The following is a 27,073-nucleotide window of genomic DNA, read 5'->3' on the forward strand; positions in this document are numbered from 1 at the left end:
TAGCCTCAAACCTAACCCTAAACCCTAGCCTCAATCCTAACCCTAACCCTAACCCTAAACCCTAGCCTCAACCTAACCCTAAACCCTAGGCTCAACCCTAACCCCAAACCCTAGCCTCAATCCTAACCCTAAACCCTAGCCTCACCCTAACCCTAAACCCTAGCCTCAATCCTAACCCTAAACCCTAGCCTCAACCTAACCCTAACCCTAGCCTTAATCCTAACCCTAAACCCTAGCCTCAACCTAACCCTAACCCTAGCCTCAATCCTAACCCTAACCCTAAACCCTAGCCTCAAACCTAACCCTAAACCCTAGCCTCAACCTAACCCTAACCCTAGCCTCAAACCTAACCCTAAACCCTAGCCTTAGCCTAACCCTAACCCTAAACCCTAGCCTCAATCCTAACCCTAAACCCTAGCCTCAACCTAACCCTAACCCTAAACCCTAGCCTCAACCTAACCCTAACCCTAGCCTCAAACCTAACCCTAAACCCTAGCCTCAACCTAACCCTAACCCTAAACCCTAGCCTCAATCCTAACCCTAAACCCTAGCAATCCTAACCCTAAACCCTAACCTCAATTCTAACCCTAACCCTAAACCCTAGACTCAATCCTAACCCTAAACCCTAGCCTCAACCCTAACCCTAGCCTCAAACCCCTAACCTAACCCTAGCCTCAACCCTAACCCTAGCCTCAAACCCCTAACCTAACCCTAGCCTCAACCCTAACCCTAGCCTCAAACCCATAACCTAACCCTAGCCCCAACCCTAACCCTAGCCTCAAACCCCTAACCTAACCCTAGCCTCAACCCTAACCCTAGCCTCAAACCCCTAACCTAACCCTCAACCCTAACCCTAGACTCAAACCCCTAACCCTCAACCCTAACCCTCAACCCTAACCTCAACTCTAACCCTAGCCTCACTCCTAACCTCAACCCTAACCCTAGCCTCAACCCTAACCTTAACCCAAGCCTCAACCCAAGCCTCAACCCTAACCTCAACCCTAACCTCAATCCTAACCCTAGCCTCAACCGTAACCTCAACCCTCAACCCTAACCTCAATCCTAACCTCAACCCTAATCTCAAATCTAACCTCAACCCTAACCTCAACTCTAACCTCAACCCTAACCTCAAACCTAACCCTAACCTCAACCCTAGCCTCAACCCCAACCCTAGCCCAACAATAGTTGAAGGTCTAGCAGCAAAACTGGAATGCTTTGATAAGCTGAGACAGTAATAACCCATTCATACAAGTCTGGTTTATCTCTGGTAACATATTCTAGGGTTAGAAGCACAGGAGGACCTTTGCCCTGTGACCTCACCTCTCCCACGGCGTTGGACAGGATGTGGACAATCTTCTCGTGGGGTGTGGCCACTACGCTCTGGCTGTTGATCTCGATGATGCGGTGGCCAACCCTGACTCCTCCCCTCTCAGCGATGCCCCCTCGCATAAGGCTGCAGATCTGTTAGTGTGGAGGAGAAGGTCCATAAAAGACTATTACATTCAGACGTTCAGCCGTTCAGACGTTCAGACGTTCAGCCGTTCTGCCGTTCAGACGTTCAGCCGTTCAGACGTTCAGCCGTTCAGCCGTTCAGACGTTCAGACGTTCAGACGTTCAGACATTCAGACATTCAGGCATTCAGACATTCAGACATTCAGCTTAAAGGTCCAATGCAGCCGTTTTTTAATCTCAATATCAAATCACTTCTGGGTAATAATTAAGTAAGGTCTTAAGGTCTTTTCAAACAGCTCTTACTCTAAAAGGGCATTATCATAATTTTCATTTCACATTATTATTCCAACCTCATAGTGTGTAAACATATATAAAACACAGGTAAATCATGTTTTCGACTGCACTGGGCCTTTAAGATAATATGAAAGGCTGGAGCGGAGCTTAAATTGAACTAAAATTCAGCTATTCAGTTTCAGCAAAAGCATGAGTCCATCACTTAAAGGGTTGCCACTACAGTACACAATACACAGTACACAGTACAAAGTATACAGTACACAGTATACAGTACACAGTATACAGTACACAATATACAGTACACAGTACACAGTACACAGTATACAGTACACAGTATACAGTACAGCATACAGTACAGTATACAGTACACAGTATACAGTACACAGTACACAGTACACAGTACACAGTATACAGTACAGTACAGTACACAGTACCAAGTATACAGTACAGTACAGTAGAGTACACAGTACACAGTACACAGTACACAGTATACAGTACACAGTACAGTACAGTACAGTACAGTACACAGTATACAGTATACAGTATACAGTACACAGTACAGTACACAGTATACAGTATACAGTACACAGTATACAGTACAGTACAGTACACAGTACACAGTATACACAAACAAACAAAATGTTATGATCTCAAAGCAAACAAAGTCAAGTGCCCAGTAAGTTTGGGGCTCATGACATCACTAGACAACACATGGTCTCCATGGCGATACCCACAATGCCATTCTGTACGCTGAAGCCTAGCTGGTATCTGAGGTCAGGTCGTCTGATGAGCACCGTGGTTACGGGAGGACACCTTACGATGTTCAGCTTGATACGAGACTGGTTCTTCAGACCCTGCACAGGAGAGGAGAAACAGGAGTCAGACCCTAACAGAGGTGAGAGATGTTCAGTTTGAAGGCACTGTAGATGTTGGCTGTGTGTACTGTCCTTGGCATTCACGTTCTTACGTAAAAGAGAATACGGCATTACAAGAGAATGAGAGTGTACAGAGATAGCGAGGAAATAGAGAGAATGAGAGTGTACAGAGAGAGCGAGGAAAGGAAGAGAATGAGAGTGTACAGAGATAGCGAGGAAATAGAGAGAATGAGAGTGTACAGAGATAGCGAGGAAATAGAGAGAATGAGAGTGTACAGAGAGAGCGAGGAAAGGAAGAGAATGAGAGTGTACAGAGATAGCGAGGAAATAGAGAGAATGAGAGTGTACAGAGAGAGCGAGGAAAGGAAGAGAATGAGAGTGTACAGAGAGAGCGAGGAAAGAGAGAGAATGAGAGTGTACAGAGAGAGCGAGGAAAGAGAGAGAATGAGAGTGTACAGAGAGAGAGAGGAAAGAGAGAGAATGAGAGTGTACAGAGAGAGCGAGGAAAGAGAGAGAATGAGAGTGTACAGAGAGAGAGAGAGGAAAGAGAGAGAATGAGAGTGTACAGAGAGAGAGAGGAAAGAGAGAGAATGAGAGTGTACAGAGAGAGCGAGGAAAGAGAGAGAATGAGAGTGTACAGAGAGAGAGAGGAAAGAGAGAGAATGAGAGTGTACAGAGAGAGCGAGGAAAGAGAGAGAATGAGAGTATATAGAGATAGCGAGGAAAGAGAGAGAATGAGAGTGTACAGAGATAGCGAGGAAAGAGAGAGAATGAGAGTGTACAGAGAGAGCGAGGAAAGAGAGAGCTGATCAATAAAGGATGCATGGCTGCGGGAACATGTTTTGGGGTGGGGGTGTTTAATATTTTTTTAATTGTGATTTATAAGACGGTACCCTCAGAAAAAATAGATCAACAGAGCGGTGTGTCCTTTACTACCCTCTAGGTAGACAGCGGTAGTCTCACCAGAGAAAGAGAGTGTTGGAGAAGGAGAAAGAGAGAGGGGAAGGAGAGAGAGATAAAGGGGAAGGAGAGCGAGATAGAGGGGAAGGAGAGAAAGATAAAGGGGGAGGAGAGAGAGATAAAGGGGGAAGAGAGTGAGATAGAGGGGGAGGAGAGAGAAATAAAGGGGGAGGAGAGCGAGATAGAGGGGGAGGAGAGAAAGAGAGAGGGGGAGGAGAGAGAGATAAAGGGGGAAGAGAGCGAGATAGAGGGGGAGGAGAGAGAAATAAAGGGGGAGGAGAGCGAGATAGAGGGGGAGGAGAGAGAGATAAAGGGGGAGGAGAGCGAGATAGAGGGGGAGGAGAGCGAGGTAAAGGGGAAGGAGAGTGTGATAGAAGGGGAGGAGAGAGAGAAAGGGGGAGGAGAGAGAGATAAAGGGGGAGGAGAAAGAGAGAGGGGAAGGAGTGAGATAGAGGGGGAGGAGAGAGATAAAGGGGAAGGAGAGAGAGATAGAGGGGGAGGAGAGAGAGATACAGGGGGAGGAGAGAGAGATAGAGGGGGAGGAGAGAGAGGTGGGGAGGAGAGAGATAGAGGGGGAGGAGAGTGAGATAGTGGGGGAGGAGAGAGATAGAGGGGAAGGAGAGTGAGATAGAGGGGGAGAAGAGTGAGATAGAGGGGGAGGAGAGAGAGATAGAGGGGGAGGAGAGTAAGATAGAGGGGGAGGAGAGAGAGAGAGGGGGAGGAGAGAGAGATAGAGGGGGAGGAGAGAGAGAGGGGGAGGAGAGAGATAGAGGGGGAGGAGAGAGATAGAGGGGGAGGAGAGAGAGAGAGGGGGAGGAGAAAGAGAGAGGGGAATGAGAGCGAGAGGGGAAGGAGAGAGAGACGAAGGAGAGAGAGAGAGACGAAGGAGAGAGAGATAGAGGGGAAGGAGAGAGAGAGGGGTAGTCCTACCAGACTGGCCCTGTTGATGGAGGAGAGAGAGATATAGAGAGGAAGGGATGGAGGAGAGAGAGGGGTAGTCCTACCAGACTGGTCCTGTTGATGGAGGAGAGAGAGAGAGGGATGGGGGAGAGGGAGGGATGAAGGAGAGAGAGAGAGGGATGGAGGAGAGAGAGAGATAGAGGGGAGAGGGAGGAATAGATAGATACCTTAATGATAGTCTGGCAGGTAGACAGGGGTAGTCCTACCAGACTGGCCCTGTTGATGGAGGGAGAGAGATATAGAGAGGAGAGGGATGGAGGAGAGAGAGAGATAGAGGGGAGAGGGAGATAGATACCTTAATGATAGTCTGGCAGGTAGACAGGGGTAGTCCTACCAGACTGGTCCCGTTGATAGACATGATCTGGTCTCCGATGTTCAGACGACCAGACTTCTCAGATGGACCGGCATGCATCATGTTGGCGATGATGACTGTGGGCAGGATGGAGCCCCACCCACTCTCCACAATCACCACGCCCAGAATGTCACCCTTCTGCTTCTCAATGTAAACCTGGGGAGGCACAACCAATAAATGTGTGTGTGTGTGTGTGTGTGTGTGTGTGTGTGTGTGTGTGTGTGTGTGTGTGTGTGTGTGTGTGTGTGTGTGCTCAGTGACTGACAGACTCACATCTTTGCAGTTCTCAGACTTGGAGAAGTGTATGAGGTCATCATTGTACATGTCCTGAGTGTTGAGCAGATCACTGTATTCTCTCTGACTCAGATCCTCTGGGTTGATGCCATTGGCCCTCAAGAACTCCTGGTACGCCACACTGAAGGCCTGTCCTATAGACTGGGCTATCAGCTGGGCCTGGAGAGGGAAAGCAAGAGGTGGGGGGAGAGGGATAGGGAAAGTGAGAGAAAGATAGAGGGAGGGAGAATAGAGGAAGAGATGGAGGGAAGGAATCAATGTAGAGAGGTAGAGAGAGAGGAAGAGAAAGATGGAGGGAGGGAGGAGAGAGGAAGAGATGGAGGGAGGGAGAATAGAGGAAGAGATGGAGGGAAGGAATCAATGTAGAGAGGTAGAGAGAGAGGAAGAGAAAGATGGAGGGAGGGAGGAGAGAGGAAGAGATGGAGGGAGGGAGAATAGAGGAAGAGATGGAGGGAAGGAATCAATGTAGAGAGGTAGAGAGAGAGGAAGAGAAAGATGGAGGGAGGGAGGAGAGAGGAAGAGATGGAGGGAGGGAGAATAGAGGACGAGATGGAGGGACGGAATCAATGTAGAGAGGTAGAGAGAGAGAAAGAGAAAGATGGAGGGAGGGAGAATAGAGGAAGAGATGGAGGGAGGGAGGGAAGGAGGAGAGAGGAAGAGATGGAGGGAGGGAGGGAGGGAGGGAGGGAGGGAAGGGAAAAGGGATCATTTAAAAAGGGATCATTTAAAGCTGCAATATGTACCTTCTTGGCAACATGAACAAATTCACATAGAAATATGTAGATAGATCTGTCATCCTCATTGAACACAGGTCTGAGAAGCGGTACTATTACACCAGCTTCAAACAGACGAAAATACCATATTTCTGATTATTGACAACATAAGTGGATAAAAAACAACAGATCTTTTGATACATATATCTGCTCTGGGGAGCTACAGTTCATTGAGGGAACCATGAATGCCAACATGTACTGTGTCATACTGAAGCAGAGCATGATCCCCTCCCTTCGGAGACTGGGCTGCAGGGCAGTATTCCAACATGATAACGACCCCAAACACACCTCCAAGATGACCACTGCCTTGCTAAAGAAGCTGAGGGTAAAGGTGATGGACTGGCCAAGCATGTCTCCAGACCTAAACCCTATTGAGCATCTGTGGGGCATCCTCAAACGGAAGGTGGAGGATTACAAGGTCTCTAACATCCACCAGCTCTGTGATGTGGTCATGGAGGAGTGGAAGAGGACTCCAGTGGCAACCTGTGAAGCTCTGGTGAACTCCATGCCCAAGAGGGTTAAGGCAGTGCTGGAAAATGATATTGACACTTTGGGCCCAATTTGGACATTTTCACTTAGTGGTGTACTCACTTTTGTTGCCAGCGGTTTAGACATTAATGGCTGTGTGTTGAGTTATTTTGAGGGGACAGCAAATTTACACTGTTATACAAGCTGTACACTCACTACTTTACATTTTAGCCAAGTGTAATTTCTTCAGTGTTGTCACATGAAAAGATATACTCAAATATTTACAAAAATGTGAGGGGTGTACTCACTTTTGTGATATACTGTATATCAATGAATTGGCGCGGGCACTAGAAACGTCTGCAGCACCCGGCCTCACCCTACTAGAATCTGAAGTCAAATGTCTACTGTTTGCTGATGATCTGGTGCTTCTGTCACCAACCAAGGAGGGCCTACAGCTGCACCTAGATCTTCTGCACAGATTCTGCCAGACCTGGGCCCTGACAGTAAATCTCAGTAAGACCAAAATAATGGTGTTCCAAAAAAGGTCTAGTAGACAAGACAACAAATATAATTTCTACCTAGACACCGTTGCCCTAGAGCACACAAATAATTATACCTACCTCGGCCTAAACATCAACACCACAGGTAACTTCCACAAAGCTGTGAACGAGCTGAGAGACAAGGCAAGAAGGGCCTTCTATGCCATCAAAAGGAACATAAAACTCAACATACCAATTAGGATCTGGGTAGAAATACTTGAATCAGTTATAGAACCCATTGCCCTTTATGGTTGTGAGGTCTGGGGTCTGCTCACCAACCAAGAATTCACAAAATGGGACACACACACAATTGAGACTCTGCAAAAATATACTTTGTGTACAACGCAAACCCCCAAACAACGCCAGCAGAGCAGAAGTAGGACTACACCCACTAGTTATCAACAACCAACTAAAACAAAGTGATGCCCACACATTCCACCACAAAGCCCTCATCTACAGACAGATGAACCTAGAGAAGAGTCCCCTCAGCCAGCTGGTTCTGGGACTCTTCACAAACACAAAGAGACCCCACAAAGCCCTCATCTACAGACAGATGAACCTAGAGAAGAGTCCCCTCAGCCAGCTGGTTCTGGGACTCTTCACAAACACAAAGAGACCCCACAGAGCCCTCATCTACAGACAGATGAACCTAGAGAAGAGTCCCCTCAGCCAGCTGGTTCTGGGACTCTTCACAAACACAAAGAGACCCCACAGAGCCCTCATCTACAGACAGATGAACCTAGAGAAGAGTCCCCTCAGCCAGCTGGTTCTGGGACTCTTCACAAACACAAAGAGACCCCACAGAGCCCTCATCTACAGACAGATGAACCTAGAGAAGAGTCCCCTCAGCCAGCTGGTTCTGGGACTCTTCACAAACACAAAGAGACCCCACAGAGCCCTCATCTACAGACAGATGAACCTAGAGAAGAGTCCCCTCAGCCAGCTGGTTCTGGGACTCTTCACAAACACAAAGAGACCCCACAGAGCCCTCATCTACAGACAGATGAACCTAGAGAAGAGTCCCCTCAGCCAGCTGGTTCTGGGACTCTTCACAAACACAAAGAGACCCCACAGAGCCCTCATCTACAGACAGATGAACCTAGAGAAGAGTCCCCTCAGCCAGCTGGTTCTGGGACTCTTCACAAACACAAAGAGACCCCACAGAGCCCTCATCTACAGACAGATGAACCTAGAGAAGAGTCCCCTCAGCCAGCTGGTTCTGGGACTCTTCACAAACACAAAGAGACCCCACAGAGCCCTCATCTACAGACAGATGAACCTAGAGAAGAGTCCCCTCAGCCAGTTGGTTCTGGGACTCTTCACAAACACAAAGAGACCCCACAGAGCCCTCATCTACAGACAGATGAACCTAGAGAAGAGTCCCCTCAGCCAGCTGGTTCTGGGACTCTTCACAAACACAAAGAGACCCCACAGAGCCCTCATCTACAGACAGATGAACCTAGAGAAGAGTCCCCTCAGCCAGCTGGTTCTGGGACTCTTCACAAACACAAAGAGACCCCACAGAGCCCTCATCTACAGACAGATGAACCTAGAGAAGAGTCCCCTCAGCCAGCTGGTTCTGGGACTCTTCACAAACACAAAGAGACCCCACAGAGCCCTCATCTACAGACAGATGAACCTAGAGAAGAGTCCCCTCAGCCAGCTGGTTCTGGGACTCTTCACAAACACAAAGAGACCCCACAGAGCCCCAGGACAGACACACATTTAGACTCAACCAAATTATGAGAAAGCAAAAAGATAACTATTTGACACTCTGTATATGTAACAGTAAAACTTTAGACCATCCCCTCGCCCATACCCGGGCGCGAACCAGGGACCCTCTGCACACATCAACAACAGTTTACCCACGAAGCATCGTTACCCATCGCTCCACAAAAGCCGCGGCCCTTTCAGAGCAGGGGGAACTACTACTTCAAGGTCTCAGAGCAAGTGACGTCACCAAATGAAACGCTATTTAGCGCGCACCGCTAACTAGCTAGCCATTTCACATTTCACATATAGAATCAACCAAAAAAACGAAGCAAATTGGAACGCTATCTGGCCCTAAACAGAGAATATTCTGTGGCAGAATACCTGAACACCGTGATTGACACAAAATTAAGAAAATCCTTGACTATGTACAGACTCAGTGAGCATAGACTTGCTATTGAGAGACCTGACTCTCAAGAGAAGACAGGCTATGTGCTCACTGCCCACAAAATGAGGTGGAAACTGAGCTACACTTCCTAACCTCCTGCCAAATGTATGACCACATTAGAGAGACATGTTTCCCTCAGATCACACAGACCCACAAAGAATTAGAAAACAAATCAAACACTGATAATCTCCCATATCTGTCAGGTGAAATATCACAGTGTGTCATCACAGCAGGAAGATGTGTGTCCCGTTGCCATGACAAAAGGGCAACCAGTGGAACACAAACAACATTGGAAATACAACCTGTATATTTTTCTTCCCTACTATCTGCACATGGCTAAAACACTGTACATAGCTGATAATATAAGACTTGAAATGTCTTTATCTTTTTAAAAACTTTTTGAGTGCAAAGAGAGAGAGGGAGAGGGAGGGAGAAGGAGAGAAAGAGAGAGAGAGAATCATTTGTACATCGTTACAACAATATATATACATAATATGACATTTGTGATGTTTACTGTTAATTTTGATTGTTTATTGCACTTTTGTATATTATCTACTTCACCTGCTTTGGCGACGTTAACATATGTTTCCCATGACAATAAAGCCCTCTGAATTGATTTAAATTGAATTGAGAGAGAGAAAGGGAGAGAAAGAGAGAGAGTGAGAGGGAGAGGTTGAGAGGGAGAGAGAGTGAGAGAGAGGGGGGGGAAGTTGAGAGGGAGAGAGAAAGAGAGAGATGATTAGACAGATGTTAGAGAGTAAGGGTAAAGAGAGATCCTCACATCCTCCGACTCGAAAACATGACAAATCATCTTGTACTGGCTTTGTTTCTCCTCCTGGTCAGGTTCAGACACCTCCACACTGTCCGTTGAGTCTGGGCGGGGCATGCGGCGTCTCGCCATCAGAACCACGATGTTGCCGATGTCAGCGATGTAGGAGATGGTCCTCAGGGTGTGATCCATCATGGTCTCCTGGAGATAGATAGAGGAGGAGGGTTAGGGTCAGGGGTTAGGAGTGATAGGGTCAGGGGTCCATCATGGTCTCCTGTAGATAGAGGAGGGTTAGGGTCAGGGGTCCATCATGGTCTCCTGGAGATAGATAGAGGAGGAGGGTTAGGGGTTAGGAGTGATAGGGTCAGGGGTCCATCATGGTCTCCTGTAGATAGATAGAGGAGGAGGGTCAGGGGTTGGGAGTGATAGGGTCAGGGGTCCATCATGGTCTCCTGTAGATAGATAGAGGAGGGTTAGGATCAGGGGTTAGGAGTAATAGGGTCAGGGGTCCATCATGGTCTCCTGGACATAGATAGAGGAGAAGGTTTTCAGGTTTCTGTAGGTATCAATATTCAGCTTAGAGAGAGAGAGAGAGAGAGAGAGAGAGAGAGAGTGACAGAGAGAGAGAGAGACAGAGAGAGACAGACAGACAGAGAGAGAGACAGATTGACAGAGACAGACAGACAGACAGAGAGAGAGAGAGAGAGATAGAGAGACAGAGAGAGACAGAGAGAGAGAGAGAGAGCGAGAGAGAGAGAGAGAGAGAGTAACAAAGCCATCCCCTACAGAGAGATGAACCTGGAGAAGAGTCCCCTAAGCAAGCTGGTCCTGGGGCTCTGTTCACAAACACAAACACACCCTACAGAGCCCCAGGACAGCAGCACAATTAGACCCAACCAAATCATGAGAAGACAAAAAGATAATTACATGACACATTGGAAAGAATTAACAAAAAAACAGAGCAAACTAGAATGCTATTTGGCCCTAAACAGAGAGTACACAGCGGCGGAATACCTGACCACTGTGACTGACACAAAATTAAGGAAAGCTTTGACTATGTACAGACTCAGTGAGCATAGCCTTGCTATTGAGAAAGGCCGCCATAGGCAGACATGGCTCTCAAGAGAAGACAGGCTATGTGCTCACTGCCCACAAAATGAGGTGGAAACTGAGCTGCACTTCATAACCTCCTGCCCAATGTATGACCATATTAGAGAGACATATTTCCCTCAGATTACACAGATCCACAAAGAATTAGAAAACAAATCCAATTTTGATAAACTCCCATATCTACTGGGTGAAATTCCACAGTGTGCCATCACAGCAGCAAGATGTGTGACCTGTTGCCACGAGAAAAGGGCAACCAGTGAAGAACAAACACCATTGTAAATACAACCCATATTTATGCTTATTTATTTTATCTTGTGTCCTTTAACCATTTGTACATTGTTAAAACACTGTATATATATATATAATATGACATTTGTAATGTCTTTATTGTTTTGAAACGTCTGTATGTGTAATGTTTACTGTTAATTTTTATTGTTTATTTCACTTTATATATTCACTTTATATATGATCTACCTCACTTGCTTTGGCAATGTTAACACATGTTTCCCATGCCAATAAAGCCCTTGAATTGAATTGAATTGAATTGAGAGAGAGAGACAGATCGACAGAGACAGACAGACAGAGAGATAGATAGAGAGAGAGAGAGAGTACCTGTGAGTCAGCATTGAGGACTTTGATCCTCTGGGTGGAGATGAAGAGATCCACCTCTGTCATGGGCTGGGCTTCTCCCTCTGGAGTCTGCTTAGAGACACACACACACATATACGCACGCACGCACGCACGCACGCACGCACGCACGCACGCACACACACACACACACACACATACAGAACACACAGACAGGGACACAGAAAGAGACCGAACGGGGCAAATGAGCATTGAGTCTATTAGAGCAGTACTGATGAGTTAGTCCAGTATTAGAGCAGTACTGATGAGTTAGTCCAGTATTAGAGCAGTACTGATGAGTTAGTCCAGTATTAGAGCAGTACTGATGAGTTAGTCCAGTATTAGAGCAGTACTGATGAGTTAGTTCAGTATTAGAGCAGTACTGATGAGTTAGTCCAGTATTAGAGCAGTACTGATGAGAGTTAGTCCAGTATTAGAGCAGTGCTGATGAGTTAGTCCAGTATTAGAGCAGTACTGATGAGTTAGTCCAGTATTAGAGCAGTACTGATGAGAGTTAGTCCAGTATTAGAGCAGTACTGATGAGTTAGTCCAGTATTAAAGCAGTACTGATGAGTTAGTCCAGTATTAGAGCAGTACTGATGAGTTAGTCCAGTATTAGAGCAGTACTGATGAGTTAGTCCAGTATTAGAGCAGTACTGATGAGAGTTAGTCCAGTATTAGAGCAGTGCTGATGAGTTAGTCCAGTATTAGAGCAGTGCTGATGAGTTAGTCCAGTATTAGAGCAGTACTGATGAGAGTTAGTCCAGTATTAGAGCAGTACTGATGAGTTAGTCCAGTATTAGAGCAGTACTGATGAGTTAGTCCAGTATTAGAGAGGTACTGATGAGTTAGTCCAGTATTAGAGCAGTACTGATGAGTTAGTCCAGTATTAGAGCAGTACTGATGAGTTAGTCCAGTATTAGAGCAGTACTGATGAGTTAGTCCAGTATTAGAGCATTACTGATGAGTTAGTCCAGTATTAGAGCAATGCTGATGAGTTAGTCCAGTATAAGAGCAGTACTGATGAGTTAGTCCAGTATTAGAGCAGTACTGATGAGAGTTAGTCCAGTATTAGAGCAGTACTGATGAGTTAGTCCAGTATTAGAGCAGTACTGATGAGTTACTACAGTATTAGAGCAGTACTGATGAGTTAGTCCAGTATTAGAGCAGTACTGATGAGTTAGTACAGTATTAAAGCAGTACTGATGAGAGTTAGTCCAGTATTAGAGCTGTACTGATGAGTTAGTTCAGTATTAGAGCAGTACTGATGAGTTAGTCCAGTATTAGAGCAGTAATATATATATATATATATATATATATATATATATATATATATATATATATATATATATACCTATATCTCTATAGGTAGCAGAGAGACTGGTGTTAGTGCAGTATATTCTCTATGGGTAGCAGAGAGACTGGTGTTAGTTCAGTATAGTATCTCTATAGGTAGCAGAGAGACTGGTGTTAGTTCAGTATAGTCTCTCTATAGGTAGCAGAGAGACTGGTGTTAGTTCAGTATAGTCTCTATAGGTAGCAGAGAGACTGGTGTTAGTTCAGTATAGCTCTATAGGTAGCAGAGAGACTGGTGTTAGTTCAGTAGATGGTGGTGTTAGTTCAGTATAGTATCTCTATAGGTAGCAGAGAGACTGGTGTTAGTTCAGTATAGTCTCTATAGGTAGCAGAGAGACTGGTGTTAGTTCAGTATAGTATCTCTATAGGTAGCAGAGAGACTGGTGTTAGTTCAGTATAGTATCTCTATAGGTAGCAGAGAGACTGGTGTTAGTTCAGTATAGTATCTCTATAGGTAGCAGATAGACTGGTGTTAGTTCAGTATAGTATCTCTATAGGTAGCAGAGAGACTGGTGTTAGTTCAGTATAGTCTCTATAGGTAGCAGAGAGACTGGTGTTAGTTCAGTATCTCTATATGTAGCAGAGAGACTGGTGTTAGTTCAGTATAGTCTCTATAGGTAGCAGAGAGACTGGTGTTAGTTAGTTCAGTATAGTCTCTATAGGTAGCAGAGAGACTGGTGTTAGTTCAGTATAGAATCTCTATAGGTAGCAGAGATACTGGTGTTAGTTCAGTATAGTGTAGCAGAGAGACTGGTGTTAGTTCAGTATAGTCTCTCTAGTCTAGTTAACAGTGTTTCTCAACATCTCTCCTGGGGACCCACTGTGGAAGCTGGCTTTCACTCACTATACTGTAGTTATGCTGTATTTTTGGCCACTGCATTAAGTGGTTTTACAGTAATGGGAGTGATTAGTTGTAATGACAACCTGTGAGTACCCAGGACCTGTTGAGAAACCTTGGGGTTAGTGTGACTAGTTAGTGGGTTGGAAAGGAGAGAGAGAGGGTTTCTGTGTGTAATGTTAACCACAGGACTCACAGTGTTAACAGACTTACAATCGTTGCAAACCACAACACCGATAGAGAAACTTGTGCCAGAGAAAAACAAGACATGTCTTCAAATACAACACAACTTCACCGTGTATGAAGAATGGAATCGTGGCTGGGTGGCCATTTTCTGCATCCAGCACATTCTAGTGGTCTTCTTCCAAGCTTCAATTGTATTTATTTAAACCTTTATTTAACTAGGCAAGTCAGTTAAAGAACAAATTCTTCTTTACAATGACGGCCTACACCGGCCAAACCGGACGACGCTGGGCCAATTGTGCGCCCCCCCCCTATGGGACTCCCAATCACTGCAGGTTGTGATACAGCCTGGATTCGAACCAGGGTGTCTGTAGCGCCGTCTCTAGCAGTGAGATGCAGTGCCTTAGACCGCTGCGCCACTCAGGAGCCAGAAATGACTATGTCTTTACATCGTACCTCTATGTGTCCGTGTCGTTCTGTCAGTATGTTGTAGAAACTCTACAGGGGGAGGAGTCGGGGGGAATGTCCCATGTGGAACCAGAAAAATGGTGATGGATTTTAACAGACAATGTACAGTACACATGTACAGTACACATCAACTGGATTCAGAGAATGCAGAGTAAAATAAAAGAAGGGAAACAACACAGGATTAAGTCCCAACTGGCTCCCTATTCCCTACATAGTGCACAGCTGCCCATAGACACTGGTCTAAAGTAGTGCACTATAAAGGGAATAGGGTGCCAGAGTCCTATTGACCCTGGTCTAAAGTAGTGTACTATGTAGGGAATAAGGTGCCAGAGTCCTATTGACCCTGGTCTAAAGTAGTGTAATATAAAGGGAATAGGGTGCCAGAGTCCTATTGACCCTGGTCTAAAGTAGTGCACTATAAAGGGAATAGGGTGCCAGAGTCCTATAGACCCTGGTCTAAAGTAGTGTACTATAAAGGGAATAGGGTGCCAGAGTCCTATTGACCCTGGTCTAAAGTAGTGCACTATAAAGGGAATAAGGTGCCAGAGTCCTATTGACCCTGGTCTAAAGTAGTGTACTATAAAGGGAATAAGGTGCCAGAGTCCTATTGACCCTGGTCTAAAGTAGTGTAATATGTAGGGAATAAGGTGCCAGAGTCCTATTGACCCTGGTCTAAAGTAGTGTAATATGTAGGGAATAGGGTACCAGAGTCCTATTGACCCTGGTCTAAAGTAGTGTAATATGTAGGGAATAGGGTACCAGAGTCCTATTGACCCTGGTCTAAAGTAGTGTAATATGTAGGGAATAGGGTACCAGAGTCCTATTGACCCTGGTCTAAAGTAGTGTAATATGTAGGGAATAGGGTACCAGAGTCCTATTGACCCTGGTCTAAAGTAGTGCACTATAAAGGGAATAGGGTGCCAGAGTCCTATTGACCCTGGTCAAAAGTAGTGTACTATAAAGGGAATAGGGTGCCAGAGTCCTATTGACCCTGGTCAAAAGTAGTGTACTATAAAGGGAATAGGGTGCCAGAGTCCTATTGACCCTGGTCTAAAGTATTGCACTATAAAGGGAATAGGGTGCCAGAGTCCTATTGACCCTGGTCTAAAGTAGTGTAATATGTAGGGAATAAGGTGCCAGAGTCCTATTGACCCTGGTCTAAAGTAGTGTAATATGTAGGGAATAAGGTGCCAGAGTCCTATTGACCCTGGTCAAAAGTAGTGTAATATGTAGGGAATAAGGTGCCAGAGTCCTATTGACCCTGGTCTAAAGTAGTGTAATATGTAGGGAATAAGGTGCCAGAGTCCTATTGACCCTGGTCAAAAGTAGTGTACTATAAAGGGAATAGGGTGCCAGAGTCCTATTGACCCTGGTCTAAAGTAGTGTAATATGTAGGGAATAAGGAGCCAGAGTCCTATTGACCCTGGTCTAAAGTAGTGTTCTATAAAGGGAATAGGGTGCCAGAGTCCTATTGACCCTGGTCTAAAGTAGTGTAATATGTAGGGAATAAGGTGCCAGAGTCCTATTGACCCTGGTCTAAAGTAGTGTACTATAAAGGGAATAAGGAGCCAGAGTCCTATTGACCCTGGTCTAAAGTAGTGCACTATAAAGGGAATAAGGTGCCAGAGTCCTATTGACCCTGGTCTAAAGTAGTGCACTATAAAGGGAATAAGGTGCCAGAGTCCTATTGACCCTGGTCTAAAGTAGTGCACTATAAAGGGAATAAGGTGCCAGAGTCCTATTGACCCTGGTCTAAAGTAGTGCACTATAAAGGGAATAAGGTGCCAGAGTCCTATTGACCCTGGTCTAAAGTAGTGCACTATAAAGGGAATAAGGTGCCAGAGTCCTATTGACCCTGGTCTAAAGTAGTGCACTATGTAGGGAATAAGGTGCCAGAGTCCTATTGACCCTGGTCTAAAGTAGTGTAATATAAAGGGAATAGGGTGCCAGAGTCCTATTGACCCTGGTCTAAAGTAGTGTAATATGTAGGGAATAAGGTGCCAGAGTCCTATAGACCCTGGTCTAAAGTAGTGCACTATGTAGGGAATAAGGTGCCAGAGTCCTATTGACCCTGGTCTAAAGTAGTGTACTATAAATGGAATAAGGAGCCAGAGTCCTATTGACCCTGGTCTAAAGTAGTGCACTATAAAGGGAATAAGGTGCCAGAGTCCTATTGACCCTGGTCTAAAGTAGTGCACTATAAAGGGAATAAGGTGCCAGAGTCCTATTGACCCTGGTCTAAAGTAGTGCACTATAAAGGGAATAAGGTGCCAGAGTCCTATTGACCCTGGTCTAAAGTAGTGTACTATAAAGGGAATAGGGTGCCAGAGTCCTATTGACCCTGGTCTAAAGTAGTGTAATATGTAGGGAATAAGGTGCCAGAGTCCTATTGACCCTGGTCTAAAGTAGTGTAATATGTAGGGAATAAGGTGCCAGAGTCCTATTGACCCTGGTCTAAAGTAGTGTAATATGTAGGGAATAAGGTGCCAGAGTCCTATTGACCCTGGTCTAAAGTAGTGTAATATGTAGGGAATAAGATGCCAGAGTCCTATTGACCCTGGTCTAAAGTAGTGTAATATAAAGGGAATAGGGTGCCAGAGTCCTATTGACCCTGGTCTAAAGTAGTGTAATATGTAGGGAATAAGGTGCCAGAGTCCTATAGACCCTGGTCTAAAGTAGTGCACTATGTAAGGAATAAGGTGCCAGAGTCCGATTGACCCTGGTCAAAAGTAGTGTACTATAAAGGGAATAAGGTGCCAGAGTCCTATAGACCCTGGTCTAAAGTAGTGCACTATGTAGGGAATAAGGTGCCAGAGTCCTATAGACCCTGGTCTAAAGTAGTGCACTATGTAGGGAATAAGGTGCCAGAGTCCTATTGACCCTGGTCAAAAGTAGTGCACTATAAAGGGAATAAGGTGCCAGAGTCCTATTGACCCTGGTCTAAAGTAGTGTACTATAAAGGGAATAGGGTGCCAGAGTCCTATTGACCCTGGTCTAAAGTAGTGTAATATGTAGGGAATAAAGGTGCCAGAGTCCTATTGACCCTGGTCTAAAGTAGTGTAATATAAAGGGAATAGGGTGCCAGAGTCCTATTGACCCTGGTCTAAAGTAGTGCACTATAAAGGGAATAAGGTGCCAGAGTCCTATTGACCCTGGTCTAAAGTAGTGCACTATAAAGGGAATAAGGTGCCAGAGTCCTATTGACCCTGGTCTAAAGTAGTGCACTATGTAGGGAATAAGGTGCCAGAGTCCTATTGACCCTGGTCTAAAGTAGTGCACTATAAAGGGAATAAGGAGCCAGAGTCCTATTGACCCTGGTCTAAAGTATTGCACTATAAAGGGAATAGGGTGCCAGAGTCCTATTGACCCTGGTCTAAAGTAGTGTAATATGTAGGGAATAAGGTGCCAGAGTCCTATTGACCCTGGTCTAAAGTAGTGTAATATGTAGGGAATAAGGTGCCAGAGTCCTATTGACCCTGGTCTAAAGTAGTGTAATATGTAGGGAATAAGGTGCCAGAGTCCTATTGACCCTGGTCTAAAGTAGTGTAATATGTAGGGAATAAGGTGCCAGAGTCCTATTGACCCTGGTCAAAAGTAGTGTAATATGTAGGGAATAAGGTGCCAGAGTCCTATTGACCCTGGTCTAAAGTAGTGTAATATGTAGGGAATAAGGTGCCAGAGTCCTATTGACCCTGGTCAAAAGTAGTGTACTATAAAGGGAATAGGGTGCCAGAGTCCTATTGACCCTGGTCTAAAGTAGTGTAATATGTAGGGAATAAGGAGCCAGAGTCCTATTGACCCTGGTCTAAAGTAGTGTTCTATAAAGGGAATAGGGTGCCAGAGTCCTATTGACCCTGGTCTAAAGTAGTGTAATTTGTAGGGAATAAGGTGCCAGAGTCCTATTGACCCTGGTCTAAAGTAGTGTACTATAAAGGGAATAAGGAGCCAGAGTCCTATTGACCCTGGTCTAAAGTAGTGCACTATAAAGGGAATAAGGTGCCAGAGTCCTATTGACCCTGGTCTAAAGTAGTGCACTATAAAGGGAATAAGGTGCCAGAGTCCTATTGACCCTGGTCTAAAGTAGTGCACTATAAAGGGAATAAGGTGCCAGAGTCCTATTGACCCTGGTCTAAAGTAGTGCACTATAAAGGGAATAAGGTGCCAGAGTCCTATTGACCCTGGTCTAAAGTAGTGCACTATAAAGGGAATAAGGTGCCAGAGTCCTATTGACCCTGGTCTAAAGTAGTGCACTATGTAGGGAATAAGGTGCCAGAGTCCTATTGACCCTGGTCTAAAGTAGTGCACTATAAAGGGAATAAGGTGCCAGAGTCCTATTGACCCTGGTCTAAAGTAGTGCACTATAAAGGGAATAAGGTGCCAGAGTCCTATTGACCCTGGTCTAAAGTAGTGTAATATGTAGGGAATAAGGTGCCAGAGTCCTATTGACCCTGGTCTAAAGTAGTGTAATATGTAGGGAATAAGGTGCCAGAGTCCTATTGACCCTGGTCTAAAGTAGTGTAATGTGTAGGGAATAAGGTGCCAGAGTCCTATTGACCCTGGTCTAAAGTAGTGTAATATGTAGGGAATAAGATGCCAGAGTCCTATTGACCCTGTTCTAAAGTAGTGTAATATAAAGGGAATAGGGTGCCAGAGTCCTATTGACCCTGGTCTAAAGTAGTGTAATATGTAGGGAATAAGGTGCCAGAGTCCTATAGACCCTGGTCTAAAGTAGTGCACTATGTAGGGAATAAGGTGCCAGAGTCCTATTGACCCTGGTCTAAAGTAGTGTACTATAAATGGAATAAGGAGCCAGAGTCCTATTGACCCTGGTCTAAAGTAGTGCACTATAAAGGGAATAAGGTGCCAGAGTCCTATTGACCCTGGTCTAAAGTAGTGCACTATAAAGGGAATAAGGTGCCAGAGTCCTATTGACCCTGGTCTAAAGTAGTGCACTATAAAGGGAATAAGGTGCCAGAGTCCTATTGACCCTGGTCTAAAGTAGTGTACTATAAAGGGAATAGGGTGCCAGAGTCCTATTGACCCTGGTCTAAAGTAGTGTAATATGTAGGGAATAAGGTGCCAGAGTCCTATTGACCCTGGTCTAAAGTAGTGTAATATGTAGGGAATAAGGTGCCAGAGTCCTATTGACCCTGGTCTAAAGTAGTGTAATATGTAGGGAATAAGGTGCCAGAGTCCTATTGACCCTGGTCTAAAGTAGTGTAATATGTAGGGAATAAGATGCCAGAGTCCTATTGACCCTGGTCTAAAGTAGTGTAATATAAAGGGAATAGGGTGCCAGAGTCCTATTGACCCTGGTCTAAAGTAGTGTAATATGTAGGGAATAAGGTGCCAGAGTCCTATAGACCCTGGTCTAAAGTAGTGCACTATGTAAGGAATAAGGTGCCAGAGTCCTATTGACCCTGGTCAAAAGTAGTGTACTATAAAGGGAATAAGGTGCCAGAGTCCTATTGACCCTGGTCTAAAGTAGTGCACTATGTAGGGAATAAGGTGCCAGAGTCCTATAGACCCTGGTCTAAAGTAGTGCACTATGTAGGGAATAAGGTGCCAGAGTCCTATTGACCCTGGTCAAAAGTAGTGCACTATAAAGGGAATAAGGTGCCAGAGTCCTATTGACCCTGGTCTAAAGTAGTGTACTATAAAGGGAATAGGGTGCCAGAGTCCTATTGACCCTGGTCTAAAGTAGTGTAATATGTAGGGAATAAAGGTGCCAGAGTCCTATTGACCCTGGTCTAAAGTAGTGTAATATAAAGGGAATAGGGTGCCAGAGTCCTATTGACCCTGGTCTAAAGTAGTGCACTATAAAGGGAATAAGGTGCCAGAGTCCTATTGACCCTGGTCTAAAGTAGTGCACTATAAAGGGAATACGGTGCCAGAGTCCTATTGACCCTGGTCTAAAGTAGTGCACTATGTAGGGAATAAGGTGCCAGAGTCCTATTGACCCTGGTCTAAAGTAGTGCACTATAAAGGGAATAAGGTGCCAGAGTCCTATTGACCCTGGTCTAAAGTAGTGCACTATAAAGGGAATAAGGTGCCAGAGTCCTATTGACCCTGGTCTAAAGTAGTGTAATATGTAGGGAATAAGGTGCCAGAGTCCTATTGACCCTGGTCTAAAGTAGTGTAATATGTAGGGAATAAGGTGCCAGAGTCCTATTGACCCTGGTCTAAAGTAGTGTAATGTGTAGGGAATAAGGTGCCAGAGTCCTATTGACCCTGGTCTAAAGTAGTGTAATATGTAGGGAATAAGATGCCAGAGTCCTATTGACCCTGGTCTAAAGTAGTGTAATATAAAGGGAATAGGGTGCCAGAGTCCTATTGACCCTGGTCTAAAGTAGTGTAATATGTAGGGAATAAGGTGCCAGAGTCCTATAGACCCTGGTCTAAAGTAGTGCACTATGTAGGGAATAAGGTGCCAGAGTCCTATTGACCCTGGTCTAAAGTAGTGTACTATAAATGGAATAAGGAGCCAGAGTCCTATTGACCCTGGTCTAAAGTAGTGCACTATAAAGGGAATAAGGTGCCAGAGTCCTATTGACCCTGGTCTAAAGTAGTGCACTATAAAGGGAATAAGGTGCCAGAGTCCTATTGACCCTGGTCTAAAGTAGTGCACTATAAAGGGAATAAGGTGCCAGAGTCCTATTGACCCTGGTCTAAAGTAGTGTACTATAAAGGGAATAGGGTGCCAGAGTCCTATTGACCCTGGTCTAAAGTAGTGTAATATGTAGGGAATAAGGTGCCAGAGTCCTATTGACCCTGGTCTAAAGTAGTGTAATATGTAGGGAATAAGGTGCCAGAGTCCTATTGACCCTGGTCTAAAGTAGTGTAATATGTAGGGAATAAGGTGCCAGAGTCCTATTGACCCTGGTCTAAAGTAGTGTAATATGTAGGGAATAAGATGCCAGAGTCCTATTGACCCTGGTCTAAAGTAGTGTAATATAAAGGGAATAGGGTGCCAGAGTCCTATTGACCCTGGTCTAAAGTAGTGTAATATGTAGGGAATAAGGTGCCAGAGTCCTATAGACCCTGGTCTAAAGTAGTGCACTATGTAAGGAATAAGGTGCCAGAGTCCTATTGACCCTGGTCAAAAGTAGTGTACTATAAAGGGAATAAGGTGCCAGAGTCCTATAGACCCTGGTCTAAAGTAGTGCACTATGTAGGGAATAAGGTGCCAGAGTCCTATAGACCCTGGTCTAAAGTAGTGCACTATGTAGGGAATAAGGTGCCAGAGTCCTATTGACCCTGGTCAAAAGTAGTGCACTATAAAGGGAATAAGGTGCCAGAGTCCTATTGACCCTGGTCTAAAGTAGTGTACTATAAAGGGAATAGGGTGCCAGAGTCCTATTGACCCTGGTCTAAAGTAGTGTAATATGTAGGGAATAAAGGTGCCAGAGTCCTATTGACCCTGGTCTAAAGTAGTGTAATATAAAGGGAATAGGGTGCCAGAGTCCTATTGACCCTGGTCTAAAGTAGTGTAATATGTAGGGAATAAGGTGCCAGAGTCCTATTGACCCTGGTCTAAAGTAGTGTACTATAAAGGGAATAGGGTGCCAGAGTCCTATTGACCCTGGTCAAAAGTAGTGTAATATGTAGGGAATAAGGTGCCAGAGTCCTATTGACCCTGGTCTAAAGTAGTGTAATATGTAGGGAATAAGGTGCCAGAGTCCTATTGACCCTGGTCAAAAGTAGTGTAATATAAAGGGAATAGGGTGCCAGAGTCCTATTGACCCTGGTCAAAAGTAGTGTAATATGTAGGGAATAAGGTGCCAGAGTCCTATTGACCCTGGTCTAAAGTAGTGTAATATGTATGGAATAAGGTGCCAGAGTCCTATTGACCCTGGTCTAAAGTAGTGTACTATAAAGGGAATAGGGTGCCAGAGTCCTATTGACCCTGGTCTAAAGTAGTGCACTATGTAGGGAATAAAGTGCCAGAGTCCTATTGACCCTGGTCTAAAGTAGTGTAATATGTAGGGAATAAGGTGCCAGAGTCCTATTGACCCTGGTCTAAAGTAGTGCACTATAAAGGGAATAGGGTGCCAGAGTCCTATTGACCCTGGTCTAAAGTAGTGTAATATGTAGGGAATAGGGTACCATTAGGGACGTAAACACAGACAGATGCAGGCAAACATAACGGAAACACTGAACAGCCAATCAATGGGGAGTACCGCACCTTCATCTTGTTTTTGGCTAATTTCTGGGCCGTCTGCTTGGAACCAACGCACGTACAGGAGAATGGGTTAGACTGAAGCAGGACTCAGGGCTCAGGCAGTGTGTGTGTGTGTGTGTGTGTGTGTGTGTGTGCGTGCGTGCGTGCGTGCGTGCGTGCGTGTGTGTGTCTAAAGTTCCAACATCTATTGACTGGTGCAACTAATTTGCCATTCAGTATGTGTTGTGTTATATTTTATCCAGCAGGTGGCTCACTTGAAATGATTAGTTATAGTTCTAATTCTAGTCATCTATTTATCTATTTAATTACATGGGGAAAGAAGTGTCTGCTGAATTGTAATCTTGAGTATATAGTCTACAGTATTAAACCTCATATAGGAAGGATGCTATTTAAATACTAGAACAGAACCCCTCTAGTAGAAGGCACAGAGATGCTGTGATGAGAACAGGAGTGAAAACAGAGAACATTGTCAAGGTGTGCAAGGTATATATTACAGGACTATAGTATAGACTACAGGACTACAGTATAGACCACAGGACTACAGTTTAGACTACAGGACTACAGTATAGACTACAGGACTACAGTATAGACTACAGGACTACAGTATAGACTACAGGACTACAGTATAGACTACAGTATAGACTACAGGACTACAGTATAGACTACAGTATAGACTACATGACTACAGTATAGACCACAGGACTACAGTATAGACTACAGGACTACAGTTTAGACTACAGGACTACAGTATAGACTACAGGACTACAGTATATACTACAGGACTACAGTATAGACTACAGTATAGACTACAGGACTACAGTATAGACTACAGTATAGACTACATGACTACAGTATAGACCACAGGACTACAGTATAGACTACAGGACTACAGTTTAGACTACAGGACTACAGTATAGACTACAGGACTACAGTATAGACCACAGGACTACAGTTTAGACTACAGGACTACAGTATAGACTAGAGGACTACAGTATAGACTACAGGACTACAGTATAGACTACAGGACTACAGTATAGACTACAGTATAGACTACAGGACTACAGTATAGACTACATGACTACAGTATAGACCACAGGACTACAGTATAGACTACAGGACTACAGTTTAGACTACAGGACTACAGTATAGACTACAGGACTACAGTATAGACCACAGGACTACAGTTTAGACTACAAGACTACAGTATAGACTACAGGACTACAGTATAGACTACAGGACTACAGTATAGACTACAGTATAGACTACATGACTACAGTATAGACCACAGGACTACAGTTTAGACTACAAGACTACAGTATAGACTACAGGACTACAGTATAGACTACAGGACTACAGTATATACTACAGGACTACAGTGTAGACTACAGGACTACAGTATAGACTACAAGACTACAGTATAGACTACAGTATAGACTACAGGACTACAGTATAGACTACAGGACTACAGTATAGACTACAGGACTACAGTTTAGACTACAGGACTACAGTATAGACTACAGTATAGACTACAGGACTACAGTATAGACTACAGTATAGACTACAGTATAGACTACAGGACTACAGCATAGACTACAATATAGACTACAGGACTACAGTTTAGACTACAGGACTACAGTATAGACTACAAGACTACAGTATAGACTACAGTATAGACTACAGGACTACAGTATAGACTACAGGACTACAGTTTAGACTACAGGACTACAGTATAGACTACGGTATAGACTACATGACTACAGTATAGACTACAGGACTACAGTATAGACTACAGGACTATAGTATAGACTACAGGACTACAGTATAGACTACAGGACTACAGTATAGACTACAGTATAGACTACATGACTACAGTATAAACTACAAGACTACAGCATAGACAACAGGACTACAGTATAGACTACAGTATAGATTACAGTATAGACTACAAGACTACAGTATAGACTACAGTATAGGCTACAGTATAGACTACAGGACTACAGTATAGACTACAGTATAGACTACAGTAGAGACTACAAGACTACAGTATAGACTACAGTATAGACTACAGTATAGACTACATGACTACAGTATAGACTACAGGACTACAGTATAGACTACATGACTACAGTTTAGACTACAGTATAGAATACAAGACTACAGTATAGAATACAAGACTACAGTATAGACTACAGGACTACAGTATAGACTACAGTATAGACTACAGGACTACAGTATAGACTACAGGACTACAGTATAGACTACAGTATAGACTACAGTATAGACTACAGGACTATAGTATAGACTACTGTATAGACTACAGGACTGCAGTATAGACTACAGGACTGCAGTATAGACTACAGTACTACAGTATAGACTACAGGACTACAGTATAGACTACATAACTACAGTATAGACTACAGTATAGACTACAGTATAGACTACAGGACTACAGTATAGACTACAGGACTATAGTATAGACTACAGGACTACAGTATAGACTACAGGACTACAGTATAGACTACAGGACTGCAGTATAGACTACATTATAGACTACAGGACTACAGTATAGACTACAGTATAGACTACGAAATAGACTACAGGACTACAGTATAGACTACAGGACTACAGTATAGACTACAGGACTACAGTATAGACTACAGTATAGACTACTGTATAAACTACAAGACTACAGTATAGACTACAGGACTACAGTATAGACTACAAGACTACAGTATAGACTACATCATAGACTACATGACTACAGTATATACTACAGGACTAAAGTATAGACTACAAGACTACAGTATAGACTACAGTATAGACTACAAGACTACAGTATAGACTACAGGACTGCAGTATAGACTACAGGACTGCAGTATAGACTACAGGACTACAGTATAGACTACAGGACTACAGTATAGACTACATCATAGACTACATGACTACAGTATATACTACAGGACTGCAGTATAGACTACAGGACTACAGTATAGACTACAGTATAGACTACAGTACTACAGTATAGACTACAGTATAGACTACAAGACTACAGTATAGACTACATCATAGACTACATGACTACAGTATATACTACAGGACTACAGTATAGACTACAAGACTACAGTATAGACTACAGTATAGACTACAGGACTACAGTATAGACTACAGGACTACAGTATAGACTACAGGACTACAGTATAGACTACAGTATAGACTACATAACTACAGTATAGACTACAGTATAGACTACAGTATAGACTACAGGACTACAGTATAGACTACTGGACTACAGTATAGACTACAGGACTACAGTATAGACTACAGTATAGACTACAGTATAGACTACAGTATAGACTACAGGACTACAGTATAGACTACAGGACTACAGTATAGACTACAGTATAGACTACAGTATAGACTACAGGACTATAGTATAGACTACTGTATAGACTACAGGACTGCAGTATAGACTACAGGACTGCAGTATAGACTACAGGACTACAGTATAGACTACAGTATAGACTACATAACTACAGTATAGACTACAGTATAGACTACAGTATATACTACAGGACTACAGTATAGACTACAGGACTACAGTATAGACTACAGTATAGACTACATAACTACAGTATAGACTACAGTATAGACTACAGTACTACAGTATAGACTACAGGACTACAGTATAGACTACAGTATAGACTACAGGACTACAGCATAGACTACAGTATAGACTACAGGACTATAGTATAGACTACAGGACTACAGTATAGACTACAGGACTACAGTATAGACTACAGGACTGCAGTATAGACTACAGTATAGACTACAGGACTACAGTATAGACTACAGTATAGACTACAGTATAGACTACAGGACTACAGTATAGACTACAAGACTACAGTATAGACTACAGGTCTACAGTATAGACTACAGTATAGACTACAGTATAAACTACAAGACTACAGTATAGACTACAGGACTACAGTATAGACTACAGTATAGACTACAAGACTACAGTATAGACTACATCATAGACTACATGACTACAGTATATACTACAGGACTACAGTATAGACTACAAGACTACAGTATAGACTACAGTATAGACTACAAGACTACAGTATAGACTACAGGACTGCATTATAGACTACAGGACTGCAGTATAGACTACAGGACTACAGTATAGACTACAGGACTACAGTATAGACTACATGACTACAGTATATACTACAGGACTGCAGTATAGACTACAGGACTACAGTATAGACTACAGTATAGACTACAGTACTACAGTATAGACTACAGAATAGACTACAAGACTACAGTATAGACTACATCATAGACTACATGACTACAGTATATACTACAGGACTACAGTATAGACTACAAGACTACAGTATAGACTACAGTAT

General features: G+C 44.0%; 1 protein-coding gene across 4 annotated transcripts in view; it reads right to left on the reverse strand.

Annotated features, from left to right (window-relative positions):
* Positions 1–27,073, reverse strand: part of LOC110535119 (amyloid-beta A4 precursor protein-binding family A member 1) — a 132,329-nt gene that overhangs the window by 3,914 nt on the left and 101,342 nt on the right. For 2 of the 4 annotated variants that reach the window (XM_036936393.2, XM_090191181.1), the window contains exons 7-12: positions 11,617–11,703; positions 9,907–10,095; positions 5,167–5,346; positions 4,837–5,049; positions 2,481–2,600; positions 1,321–1,461 (exon numbers count right to left, since the gene is read on the reverse strand). In XM_036936393.2, the coding sequence (XP_036792288.1) occupies positions 1,321–1,461; positions 2,481–2,600; positions 4,837–5,049; positions 5,167–5,346; positions 9,907–10,095; positions 11,617–11,703 (930 nt within the window). Of the gene's footprint in view, positions 1–1,320; positions 1,462–2,480; positions 2,601–4,836; positions 5,050–5,166; positions 5,347–9,906; positions 10,096–11,616; positions 11,707–27,073 lie in introns of all 4 variants that reach the window. The other 2 variants (XM_036936391.2, XM_036936392.2) reach the window with 1 other exon arrangement.

This window comes from Oncorhynchus mykiss, chromosome 11 (genome assembly GCF_057628025.1).
Source record: "Oncorhynchus mykiss isolate SJ-2025 chromosome 11, ASM5762802v1, whole genome shotgun sequence".
NCBI lineage: Eukaryota > Metazoa > Chordata > Actinopteri > Salmoniformes > Salmonidae > Oncorhynchus > Oncorhynchus mykiss.